This window comes from Misgurnus anguillicaudatus, chromosome 18 (genome assembly GCF_027580225.2).
Source record: "Misgurnus anguillicaudatus chromosome 18, ASM2758022v2, whole genome shotgun sequence".
Lineage (NCBI taxonomy): Eukaryota > Metazoa > Chordata > Actinopteri > Cypriniformes > Cobitidae > Misgurnus > Misgurnus anguillicaudatus.
The window spans coordinates 1,871,202-1,885,602 of NC_073354.2; the positions used below are offsets into that span (position 1 = coordinate 1,871,202).

Genomic DNA, 14,401 nt, shown 5'->3' on the forward strand with positions numbered 1-14,401 from the left:
ATTACCCACCTCAGGCCAACAACTTGTTCACTAGATATTATCCCACCTCGTAATTAAGTACAACTTTTTGACACATTAGGACCAAGCTTACTTACCATTATCAATAAATCACTTAGTTTAGGGATTTTCCCAGCTGATCTCAAAAATGCTTTGGTACTTCCATCAATCAAAAAAACAGACCTTGACCCTGCTGTTTTGAATAACTATAGGCCTATTTCAAATTTGCCTTTTATCTCAAAAATTTTAGAAAAAGTATCAAATCAATTACACTCTTATTTAAATTTACATTCTATATATGAGAAGTTTCAATCCGGCTTTCGGCCACTTCACAGTACCGAATCAGCACTACTGAAGGTTCTTAATGATATCTATCTGACAATAGATGCTGGAGATTCCATAATCTTAATGCTCTTGGATCTTAGTTCTGCCTTTGATATGGTGGACCATGAAATCCTTCTGTCCAGACTAGAATATGATGTGGGGCTGAAAGTAACTGTACTAAATTGGTTTCGCTCATATTTGACCGATCGAAAATTCTCTGTCCGTTTTGGCTCCTCTATGTCCTCCGTTGCTCCCCTTAGGTGGGCGGTCCCTCAGGGCTCAATTCTGGCTCCGATGCTCTTTTCCCTTTATATGCTCCCTTTGGGATCCATATTTAAAAAATTTGATGTGTCATTTCATTGCTATGCAGATGACATTCAGATTTATGTGCCAATAAAACGGACAGGAAAAAATTAACCTGAGCACTTGTTGATGTGCTTAGATGAAATAAAGAATTGGATGTCTGCTAACTTCCTAAAATTAAAAGAAAATAAAATGGAACTTATTCTTTTCGGTCCTACTAAAAGTAGTTTAAACCAGCTTCCCGATGCATATACACTTTCTTTGCCAGTAAATATTTGTGTGAAAAATCTTGGCGTTTCACTGGATAGTTCTCTGAATCTGGATAAGCAAGTAAATTCTGTTGTCAGATCTTGCTTTTTTCATTTACATATGCTGACAAAAGTGAAGCCTTTTTTATGCCCCCAAGCTTTTGAATGGGTGATACACGCATTCCTATCATCTAGACTGGACTATTGCGATTCCTTATATTATGGAATAAACTCAACAACTCTTACACGTCTTCAAATAGTCCAAAATGCAGCAGCGCGACTTTTAACAGGCACTCTCAAACGTGATCATATTACTCCGATTTTAGCACCCCTTCACTGGTTGCCGGTCCGTTTTAGAGTTGATTTTAAAGTTCTTTTATTTGTTTATAATTGTCTAAATAACTTAGCCCCCCTTTATCTATCTGAGCTTTTAGAGCAGTACAATCCTCCAAGAAATCTTAGGTCAGATACTATACCACGGTACAGACTAAAACATAGAGGTCACCGTGCCTTTGCCATTGCGGGCCCGACATTATGGAATAGTCTGCCTAACCACGTACGTTCTGCATCTTCCCTGTCAGTTTTTAAATCACGCTTGAAAACATATTTTTACTCAGTTGCTTTTAATAATTTGCAACCTGTTTCTTAATTTTCCTTGGTTAATTTATTGTGTGATATTTTATTGTTTTGTAAAGCACATTGGTCAGCTTGCCTGTATAAATGGTGCTATATAAATACATTTTGACTTGACTTGACTTTATTCTGCCGATCTAACTCCTTTGGAATAGAAAACAATTGTAGTTCGGGGTTCCTCTGACAACTGTTGTTACAGCCAACATTACAACATATCCCGGGTAAATTGTAATCTTGTTGTGAACCTCCTGGGAGTGTTTCATGGATCTTTATCTGGTAGTTGTGGCTACTGTGACCATAGACTAAAGTAGAGCGCGCAGCTGTGACGGCGACGACACACAGTGAGTCAACTTTAATGTACACAGTTTTCATTTAGGTTTTCTTTACCTCAGTATTCCATGCGTTTTTCACATGCCAAAATCACACTTGACTTTTTCGTCCCTTTAACTTCATAAGCAAGCGAATGTGTCAGACTGGGAACACAAGCTCGTGCAACAATATTTCTCAGGTCGCTACATACCAAAGTTCAAGTCTGACCTGCTAATTCGTATCAAGTGGAGCGTTGTGACCAGTACAAAACAGTTATGTCACCGCGTGACCTTTCTCCCTACTGAAAAGCACAAATGGACGAAGCCAATGATCATACTGATGAGCTGCTCTTAAATATTGGTATTCTCAAAGTCTAAAGTGACCGCGACTAAAGATTATATTGACTATATTATCTATTGCTGGGACGCTTTAAAAAAATTGGGACCAAAATTAAGAGTATACCCACTTCTCCAGGCCCCACTACATCCCCGGCTTTCATATATTGGAATGAAAATGTAGTCAGGGCTCTTTAGAAAACTGCTTTGTTACTTTCATCCTGCTGTGCTTACTGCTGACCCCGCTAGTGCTTACTGTTTTCTCAGTTTAGCCTACAGTAAGAGAAATAAGCACCCTCAGACCGGATGAGGAGTTTTTTATCATCACACATCTGTTGTTCATTGACTATTTGAATACAAAACAGAACATGTAGCAGTGCAAGATTCAGGTAAACACACTGTTGTCCCTTTGCTCTATATCACTAAATATCAGGCCTTTAAACATCAACATACAGCATTTTACTAAGAAAAACAACAAATACATTGTATCTTACTTTGCAGTGTACTTCTAAATGAAGGTTTAGACAAATTTTTTTTAATAAATGGTGGTTTGAGCTGGTAAAAAAACAACAACAACAGTAAGTCTAGGAGGACCAAGAGTATATTAACACAGTTAGTATAGTCTTCCCTGTTTTAAACAGAAAATGCTACCTGACTAGTTCTAGCACCTTTTGTACCTTTTCATAAAAACCCTTATCGACTGTTGATGATGTACTATGGTCGAAACAAATGTTGACTGATATACTGTATGTTCTCTTGGTAAACAGGAATTCAAATTAAAGCTCTAGAATTGATTCATTGATTTTTGATACACATTTCGTTCCTTGCTAAACTGTCCCCAACAAATTGCAAATCAACCTGAACCAGCATGCCTTTTATTTTGGTCAATTTGGTCTTCAGCAGGAATTGTTGGTCCATTTTATTTGTAGTTTAAGGCTTTGAAGCGCAATATATCATTAGTAGGATCTTCATAGAAAAAGTGTATGAAATAAATGTAATGTTTGGACAGTTGCTTTGTACCAGCAGGCAGTTAATATACAGTAGATACTGTATGTGCAGATGTTTGATTGTGAGATAAGGACCTGCAGGCTCTTTCTTCCAGAGAGGATGAAACAGTCACCATGGCAACCACCACATTGTCAGCTGAGCTCATTAAGAGCAAAACTTTGACCTCTACTAAACATAAGCTGCACTTGCCATCCTCAAGTATGTGGACAGAATGATTTACTAGTTTAATCACATACTGCTATGGATATTTTAATTAAAAGCTTGATAGGGTGTATTTCTTAAATGTCATAAACTGAAATTTGTGTTTTGTGAGTTGAGATAAGAGATTGTCTATAACTGAAGTATCCTGGGGCACTAAAATATCCACAAAACTCCCTTTATAAAGTGTACCGTTAGTGCTATTACAGGATTATATGACTTGGTTGCTCCACAAGTTTAAGTTTAAACACTTTATATATATAAAGCTTTCAGTTCATGTTCTGGACATAACAGTGTATATAAAGCTCTCCCTGTTTTCATATCATTTCATAAATAGTTACCCAAATCGGAATGTGTAGTTTATACATTCAATTTTCTAATCAAAGCTTTTAAAAGTAGATGGATAACTGTACGAAAATAGCGTTTGCCCTCTAAACATTTACAGCGTATATTATTATTAGGCTACTTACTAAAAGCAAATACATTTACAAATTATTTGGCAGTAGTCTGGCAGTATTAGTCAATCAGCAAAATTAAATCACTTCACACTGTTTGTTATTAAACAATCTAGTTAAAACGTTCATTGTGAAAACTATAAAGATTAAAAAATAATTTCTGGTGGTTGTCAATACAATTCAGCATAAAAAACAAACAAACAACTAACATGTGTAAATTTTCCGTGTTTGATGTGGGCCCAGGTCCCTTTATTTCAGGGATAAAATGTTTCCAAAGTACAGTTGGTCCAATTCTGAAGGTCAGAACGTGAAGGCATATACCACACCCACAACAACAATATTCCCGATGGTGGCGGTAATGGCGATCCACAGCCAGATGGCATCTCGGGACATAGGCTGTTCCTCTTCCTGGTTATGAGCAGCCAAAACGGCAGTGTGGACACTGGCTGAAGAGTTGAACAGAGATTGATCTGTGCTGTAGTCATCATGAGGCGATGAGTCCATAAAAGCTCCTGTCATTACAGGAATCTGAGGATGAGAAAGAAAAGGTCAGTCCAAAGTTAAAATCGAAAAAGAAAAGAAATAGTTCTCTCAGAATTTACTTGCCCTCATGCCCAGATTTATAAGACTTCCTTTCTTCAGCTGAACACTTTTATAAAAAATATCTTGCCATGTTATGTCATTTTACAGCATTTAACATGTTGACACTCCAGAAAGCACATCAAACTATAATTAAAGTAATCCAAGCAAAATTGAAATTAACAAACACATATTACAATGTTCTGATGCATAGATATAGGAGTTGCTAAACGATTGCTAGGGTACTCTGTTTGGTTGCTAGTAAGTGAATTAGCATTCACCAATGATTATACTCCAAGACACGTATTGGTCTATTCAAAAACTTTTAATAACTTTTTTCTGGTGTTCTCTAGATCAGTTGTTCTCAACGTTATATGCTCTGCATATTTTGTATGTCTCCCTTACTAAACACACCTGATTCAAATCATCAGCTCATTAGTAGAGATCTCTATGAACTGAATTGATTGTGTCAGATGAGAGGAACATACAAAATGTGTTTTTCAAAATGATAGTGAGGTAGACTGGAGCTGAAACAGCGGGCTTTCATGACGCTTTAGGCATTTTCCAAAACAAGTGCATTGCAGTGTGAAATGTTTTTTAAGTAAAACGTTTGTGTTTAGAGTTTTGCAAAAAGAGTGCATGAATTTGCAAACAGTGTCTAACTACCAAAACCTGTTTAAGGTTTTTCCAAAAGTTAATTATTTGACAAATGGGTTTAGGCTACTGGAAATTTGGTTCAGAGAACGAGCTTTAGTGTTTTAGCAATTAGTGTTTCATTTAGGCATAGTTGTTACTATCCCAGGGCCGGATTAGATAGGATTGGGCTCTGGGGCACCAGGCAATAGGGAGGCAGCAAGGGTTTCCGACTGCGACCAAATTTTTTTTTTACAAGTACTAACGCATCTGCGGGCACTCGTGACAAAAATACAGAATGTGCGATCAGGTTTTAACCTCCTATTTGCATGACGGGTCAATTGCTAAATGTCACCATGCGCTCAGTTTAGGGCTGAAACGAACGGCACCACAGTGCAATCATATATGAGCAACTTGTAATCTGACATATTTTGTTCAATAATAATAATCTTTGTCTTATTGGAGTTTAGCATAAGGAAGTTATTCTCTCTCACGCGAGTCAGACCGAGTGCGCAATGCATCACATATGCTTAAACTTTTATGTAGCCACGCAACAATAATTTCAGCATGCATTCACTGTATACAGCGGGACGTGATGTTGTGATTTTTCGAACGGATTCTTGACCTAAAATGCACCGCAATGCAAGTGATGCAAACCAAATGCAGCGTTCTATTGAAAATGAATATATGTATTTCTGCCGTACCAATATGCAATGAAGCAACTGAACGTCTGACTGGGGTGTCACTCTTCCTCACGCGCAGAACGCGTGCACACACACATACAAACACAGGTGCACGTGCGCGCATACACACAGGTTGTTACCATAGCAAATAGGCTCACCCCAAAAATGATTTATTATATGTTAGTAGCCTAATGGTAAATGCTGCAGGTGTAGAAATGTACATAAACCAGATATTTACTTTGATGTCAGGGCTAGATTACAGCATGAAACCTGTTGTGCATATTAATAAATTAAAGTGTTTAATTGTCGGCACTGGCACTTATAAACACTAAATGGGTAAAAATTGAAATAAATAGGCTTATTTTTTGGAGCCAAATACCTCTGTTTTTTTAGAAATAAAAGCAAAACGCTTGAACATTTTACAGCCACATCATTTTCGTTATGCATTATTTGGTTTTGGTTGTTTAAAAACACATACAAAATTTTTATGCGATTACTCGATTAATTGTTCGATTTAGTGCTAGATTAATCGATTACAAAAAGAATCCATAGCTGCAGCCCTAGCTCAGTTGAATCTACCGATGGATCTACGCAGCCGGGTAAAGTCAACACATCTCAGAACCGCGAGAAGACGCACACACGCAGGTTTAAAATTAGACATTGCTGAGATGAGAGACAAAGAGAGTGGGGGAACTTTTAGCCTACATTAACACCAAAAACATTATAGATGAGAATAAAGGTTTTAGACATTAGTGTCCAGTGAAGGAAAACTGGATAGAAGATGAGAAACATTTCCTAATCTGAAAGTTTCATCAATTGTGCATAATGACATGTGCTGCAACTGCATAAAGTCTATTTAGTATTTTTCAGTAATGCAGTTATTTTGGGAAAATGTGAATAATTGCATTGCAGGCTGATTCAAGGTGTGCCCTAAATTCTCTGCAGGTGCTCCTAAAATTTTCAGTCAGGGGGTACAATATTCCTAACAACAAAAAAGTTAGTCTGGAGCCCTGAATGAGTTTTAAATGGGTTATATATTTATAACCCTTTTTTTTGGGGGGGGGGGTGGGGCTTCAAATGTGGTCACCCTGTGGCACTACACTGTATTAATATATACTATCCAAGTGCTATGTCTGATTGGCTTGTGTGTAGAGTTTTGACATAATGAGCCAAATTCTGCAAAAAGTGTGTACGCAATAGGCAAAAACTGTAAAAGGAATGTTATTGGAAAGATAATGTTACTGCGGTATTGGTGTAGTCTAAGTTAAATACTAAAAAAAGGAAACTCAAATCGTAAACGGTCCAAATGTTCTCAAAAAATCCTGTTTCAATTGTTTGCCAAATTGCTCAGCCCTACATAAATCATATTGAATCATATGACCGATATATAGACCCCTTCAAGGTTTGGATTGTTTTGTCAGATACGGAGCGAGTGAAACCAAAACTAAAACTAAATGTGCACTCACACATACTATGGAGTTTTAACCTTTTAAGCGTCACCCCACCCTATTGAGTTAAATCTACACTCTTGGAGCTTTCAAACAATATACAGTTTGTCATGATAAGATAAGAATTCATATGCAAACATTAAAGTAAATGTAGTCGTCCTGCTGGTGGGACAGTGACATTTAGCAGAAAATAATTTTTTTGATGCACACTCTCTTCATAAATGAATCAGTTACTTTCCCTACATAGTCTATTTTATAAAACACTGTTGAAATGTCTATTCTGGAGGCTTAGACCTTTCCAACGATCTATAGTTTGTAGTGATAGATTAAAATTTACATCAACAATATTAATCCAAACTTAGGTGTCCCGTATTCGGGACGGCGACGCTTAATTAACACGGGTTTACAGCCCAGGGTGCATATTTTACTGGAAACAACAATTGCAGATCGTTCTCTTCCATGAAGCTGATGTAAACATCTAAGAATATATTAACATTTCTCAGATTTATTACTTTTGTGGACTACAAATGCAAGTTGATGTCATACTCGGATTGCTTGGCAAAGATAATTTACAAACATGAGACTGGATGGATTATGACTCACACACAATTTTTAAACAAAGGTATGTTGTCCCGTTTAGATTTTTCATGTTCATTCTATACGCAGTGTCGGCAGTGATAAAGTTTAATGATTCATTGCACCGCCCACCATGGTCCTGCGACGTAAGATCAGAAATGTCTTGTCTGCAAGTGTTCATTTTTTTACAAAATAGAGTAACGCGAGTAAGGAACTAATTTAAATTTCAATAATTGTAACTGCGTTACTTGATTAAAAAAAATACTTTGTTACATGCTCGTTACTCTTGTTATTGTTTACTTTGGGGTTTGTACCTTTTGCATATCGTTAGCATGTACTAATACACACTTACACACCAAAGGAAATGTAAAATCGTGAATCAGACGATAGTTGCTCTTTAAAACACTAAAAATATGTTGCTTGTAAAAAGTGTATTTTCAGGATAGCACCACCTCCACCTCATTTTGAGTCAGGAAAAACCCTGCAAGCTCCACTATTGTTATCATGCATACTTATTATGTTTACTTGACATCAAAGTATGTTCATAATTATTATTAAATAATTATTATTATACACAGTTCACACACACTTATTCTTGCAAATGATTAATCGCGATTAATTATTATGCAGCCTACTACCTGGAACTTTCTACTCCTGGGGTGCGCTTAATATGGTTTCTCGTTTCCCCGCTCCTAGATCCTATGACCCGGAAGCATCTGTCAATGTCAGATAACAGCTCATGAAATATTAGCGGGGCAGTTGGGAGAAAACCTCCTCATGTTAACATTTATGTGTATGTGTGAGGAGGATTCCTCTGGCTACAACAAATGAATCAGAGCATTAAATGAAGCAATGTGCAGTGAACTCTAAAAAGTAGTATTCCTTCTGAAGTACCTTGTCGGTACACAGTGCTGAACAGGCTTGTGGCCCCACCATGGGTGCATATTTATCCTTTCAACCATCAATGTCTTCAACTTGGCGGTTGAGGACACTCAAGTCTTTGAGGAGGCATGACATTGGTGACTAGTGGTCAGCTGATAATTACCAGCATCAGCTAACAAGTAATTCCATTGAACTTTGTTTCTTAAGATAAGCCACTCAGATGGAAAGCCAGCATCTGCCAGACAGTCCATTTTAAACATGACATAAAGCTGTGTTACCTAAAACACTTAGGTGTGCAGCACAGTCTTCCTTAATGATACATGGTTTTATTCTAGTTAAAACCAAAGAAAACTCATTTTCTGTATGTCTTTCACATAGCTGTTTCATCAGACAAACACGGTAACGCATCTGGCCCAAAGTTAACCTCCAGTCTTTGCTTGTTTATCTGTCTGACTAGTGACTAAACTAACCTCTGGATCAAATGCCGTTTGGAAAATAAAAAAGTTTAGCATGGATCACCATCGTGCGGATTTGGCAGCCAAGCAAGAATTTAAGTATCTGTACACTGTAAAAAATTTGCTATAATTATGCAGCTGGTTGCCAGTAACTTACTGTAGAAGATCAAGACTGAAATGTTTCATGTTCATTTAAATTTGAACAAACTGTTGCTAGTAAATAACATAAATGTCAAATCTACAGTAAGTTACTGGCAGCTGGTTGCCAGTAATACCCATTAAAGCAACACTAAAGAGTTTTTTTACCTTAAAAAAACGTTTCCAATAAAGTTTAAGTCGTTCTTCCACTCGAAACAGGGTGAACGGCAGTTTTACATTCGCTTTGCAGCCCTCTATTGACCAAAACCGTAAGTTTCCAACCGTCGGGTCGCGGTCCTGTAGTTTGAGTGAAAACTACAAAAACTTGCTTTACGGCAGACATACAATCCAATCAGAGCCAGCTTTGCTGCAGAAGGCTAAATTATTTACGACAGTGGTAATGGACAATTCCGCTTCCAACCTGTAGGTGGGGCAAAGAGCAAAAACTCTTTAGTGTTGCTTTAATACTGTAATTTTTACAAAAAAAATGTTGTATACAATAATTTTACACAGTAATGTTAGCTCAGTAGTGATGTTACATTTGAAACAAAGCTTTGGAGCTTGTGTCAAGCAAAAATGGGTGTGCCCAGATGAAGCCTCGATTTGAAGCTTGCGTTGGTAACGTAGAAATCACATGACCAATGACAGACGAAGCTATTCTTTCTGCTCAGTCACATGTGCGCTTCGCTTTGCATGTCAGAACGTTCAAACGTTAACTTCTGTAACTCTGCTGCTTTTCCACGAGATGGGAACAACTGGAGGAGGCAAAGGGTCTGAAAGTGTTGCAGTGTTTCTTTTGGAAAATTAGGTATGCAGTATGATTCTATTTAGATGGACTCAAGATATAATTATTTTGATGAAACATTGTCTTGCTTATGTAGTTTGTGTACCTTTACAAATTGGCGTAAGTAAGCAATAAGGTACGAGATGCTGTGCTGTACGCGAAGCAAAGTGTCTGCAACCCCTTCAGCTGTTACTTATTCACGATACAGCACTTGCCTTGAGTACCTTAATTGCTTTTAGAATACGGTTACCACACAATATTAAAGTAAAAAAAATGTATTAGTGCAACTTTCATGAAGTTAAATCAATAAACGCATTCCTTCCACTAGAAAGAAATAGTCCCTGACTGTGAACAACAACATTCCAATGTGTAATATGCATGAAAGCTCAAATAAAAACAAACCGATATGTGGTTGCTAAAGGTTTTGCTAAGGGCACAGTGATAAATAGAACCGTTGGGTGAAGCGGTCAAAGCAGTGTTTTATCTATTTTATTTATAAAGCACAACTATTGACTAATCAGAATCAAGGATTGGAACTAACCGTTTTATAACAATATTTATGTTTTTTTTTTTTTGTGATCAACTTTTTATTAATTTTTTTTTTTTTTTTTTTACACACAGAATGTACACATCCTTTTGTGCCTGCCAGGTAGCACATATGGGTAGTCAAGGACATAGAGCAGGCATCATATTGAAAATTTAAATAAAACACAAAAACAAAAAAACAACAAAAAAAAAAACAACTATATACATTTGCCAAAGCCTTGAAACTAAATAAATTAGTAAATAGGTAAATAAGATAAATATAAATGAAATAAGGATCTTTAAGACCCAACTTAATTATGTGCTAAATTCAGGGAAAAACAGGTGGTTTCAGAAGCGCAACAATAACCTTGTCCCAAACATCGAGAGTTGTACATCGTGCTTTGTGGATGACAGCCAGTGATCTCTCTATAATAACAATGTCTCTAAAATAGTTATACCATTCTTTTATGGAGGGTGGTCCAGGAGAAAACCAGGAATGAATGATAGTTTTTTTTGCAGCAGTTAAACCAGCAAATATTACTTTCTTAGAAGCTAAATTCGTGCAGATATTAAAAGAAGAATCATCATTAAATAAAAATAAAGTTAAACATTTAGGGACTGGGAAGCCCAAAATATCCTCAAGAAATATTGCAACCTTAGACCAAAGATTAGAGACATCTGGGCAGTCCCAGAAAATGTGTAAGTAAGTACCAATCGTATTCAGATTACATTTTGTACAATTTGGGGTATCCGTAAGCTTCATTTTAAAACGTCTGTATGGGGAAAAGTAGAACTTCTGAATAAACTTGAAGTGAATCAACTGGTGTGCAGGATTCTTTGATGAAAAACTCACATTATTCCATACATTCCCCCAGTCCAGTTCTATATCTCTCTCCTTAAGATCACGATTCCATGATTCAATCACTCCCAGAGGTTTATCACATTTTGAGATTAGTTGTGTATATATTCTAGACACCAGTCCAGTGCATGATGTTCCAGAATTAATCCATGGACTCAAAGGGTGCACAGACAATGGCGAATCCCAGGGAACTCCATGAGCTTTTATGGCTGATCTCAGTTGCAGGTACAGAAACCAGGAAGATCCAGGAAGAGAATAATCTACTTTGAGGTCCTGAAATGATTTTAAGCCATTTTGTCCATACAAATTCTTCAGAATGTAAACTCCCTTAGACGCCCAGCTTGCATTAAAATATGGGCCAGAGTTTTGCAATAGATTGTAGTTATACCATATGGGGGAGCGATCACAAAGTTTAGTAGTGCAACCCATATGATTCTGAACCGTTGACCAAACCTGCAGGCAGTTGCCTATAATTGGGCCAAAAACCTTGTGTGCTGATTTAGGTTTAAGTCCAGCAAATAGCAGATCCTCAATTCTATGAGGTTTTACAATTTCTTGTTCTATATTTCGCCAGGGAAGTACAGAGTCTGTGTCACACCAAGTTGTGAATGATTTCACTTGAAAGGACCAATAATACAATTTGAGGTTAGGCAGTGCTAGACCACCAGATAGTTTCATTCGTTGAAGAGTACTTAGACGAATACGGGGTTTTTTACCATCCCAAATAAAATCAGAAATCCGAGATTGCAGTTCCTCAAAATAATTTACAGGTGGAGGTAGAGGTATCATTGAAAAAAGAAAGTTCAACCTGCCAAGAATATTCATTTTTACTATTGAAATTCTACCTTGCAGTGACATTTTGAGATTAGACCATCTCTGTATATCTGCAAAGATTTCAAGTTTAAGTTTGTCATAGTTTATACGTGATATATTAGAAAAATCTGTTATTTTTAAACCTAAATAAGTAAACGCTGTGACATGCCATTGAATATGCGGAATATTTGGTAATGTGAGACACTTAGCTGCGACATTCAAGGGTACAAGAAGGGATTTGTCCCAGTTTATTTTATAACCTGAAAATTGTCTAAATTTGGTAAATGTTTTTATTATTTGGGTTATGGAGATATGTATATTAGTAAAATATAATAATATATCGTCAGCATAGAGAGAAATTTTATGTTGTGTTCCTTTTATGACTATAGGGGCTATTAGAGAATCCAATCGAATTGACTGTGCTAACGGTTCAACCGACAGTGCAAAAAGTAAGGGGGAAAGAGGGCAGCCCTGGCGAGTACCACGATGCAGAGGAAATGACTTTGATAGAATGTTACCCGTTAATACAACTGCATAAGGATTAGTATAAAGTGTTTTGACCATAGATATGAAGGCTTTCCCGAAGCCCAATTCTTCCAAAACTATCCAGAGATATTCCCAGCTCACCCGATCAAAGGCCTTTTGCGCATCTAAAGTGAAAACGGCTGCTGGTAAAGTATCCTTTTCAACTGCATGGATGATATGCAAAAGACGTCTAACATTATCAGATGCAAGTCTTCCCCTTAAGAATCCAGACTGATCAAAATGTATTAGTTTGCTTACAGATGCTTCAAGCCTTTTAACTAAAAGTTTAGCAAAAATCTTTAACTCTGTTGTAATCAAAGATATTGGCCTATAGCTACCACAATTCAGAGGAGACTTGCCTTTCTTAAGCAACACAGAAATAAGTGATGTGTTTTGATCACGATGAAATGAACCAGTGTTAAAAGCATAGTTGATTGAATTTAAAAGTAGTGGTCCAATGCTATCCCATAGTTCCAGGAACAACTCTGGGGGAAACCCATCTAGTCCCGGAGATTTACCTCTTTTCATTGAGGACAGAGCATCTTTTAATTCTGTAATAGTAGGTGGAGCATCAAGGAGTTCGGCTTCATCTCTGGATAAGGAGGGTAAATTGAGCTTTGAAAGATATGACTTAAGGGCATTTGGATCAAAAGATGTCTCGGCTTCATAAAGATTAGAATAGAAATGTCTGAATGTAGCATTAATTTCCTCTGCATCGTAGGTAACCGATCCTAATGGAGTTTCGATTGCATTAATAATAGAAAATGATTCATTTTGCTTTATTTTGGCAGCTAGAAGTCTGCTTGAGCTTTCGCTTTGACTATAATACGTCGCTCTTGTGCGGTGGATTGCGAATTCTGCCTTGGATTTTAATAGATTATTCAATTCAAATTTTAAAGCTAAAAGAGACGTCTGTTTTTGGTCAGAAAACTGACGCTTTTGATCCTGTTCTAATAGTCGAATTTTATTCTCTAACTGTGTAATTCTATAATTTCTGGATGCCTTCATATGAGAGGCAAATGAGATAGCTTCCCCTCTAATAAAGCATTTGGTTGTTTCCCAAAGTATTTGTGGTGATGATGCTGACTCTAAATTAATTTCTAGGAACATTTTGAGATTGGCTTTCAATTGCTTTAGGAACTCTGAGTTCTGCAAAAGCTTTGTATTAAAACGCCATCTATGTGTATGTTTGCCCGGATTCCTTACAAGTTCAAAAGTATATATCACAGGAGAATGATCTGAAATGATGATGGGAAGAATGTCTGCAACTGTTACTGAATAATTTAACTGAGGTGAAATAAAAATGTAGTCAATTCTGGAAAATGTCTTATGTCTACAAGAAAAAAATGTGTAATTTCTCACTTGGGGATGTCGTAGACGCCAGGCGTCAATAATGTTTAGTTCAGCAATAAATGTATTGATCCCATAAGGTGCATCCAAATTAGAACAGATATTTGCTGATCTATCTAAAGTTTTATTACATACTTGATTGAAGTCACCGCCAACTACCATTAAGTATTCAGGCATGTCTAAGAGCGTGGCTGAGGTTGCACTTAAAAATTCGGGATCAGGTATATTTGGGCAATATATTGATGCAAAACAAATTTTAACATTATGAACTGTTACAGCAACATATGCTAACCGCCCAGCATTATCTTTTCCACAATTATCTACAGTTACTCCTAATTTCC

The 14,401-nt window shown here is 36.9% G+C and overlaps 1 protein-coding gene across 1 annotated transcript in view; it reads right to left on the reverse strand.

Annotated features, from left to right (window-relative positions):
* Positions 1–2,451: 2,451 nt before the first annotated feature.
* Positions 2,452–14,401, reverse strand: part of LOC141350411 (uncharacterized protein C14orf132) — a 46,809-nt gene continuing 34,859 nt past the window's right edge. The window contains exon 2 of the mRNA XM_073855497.1: positions 2,452–4,338. Within this exon, the coding sequence (XP_073711598.1) occupies positions 4,111–4,338 (228 nt within the window). The 3' untranslated portion in view covers positions 2,452–4,110. The remainder of the gene's footprint in view (positions 4,339–14,401) is intronic.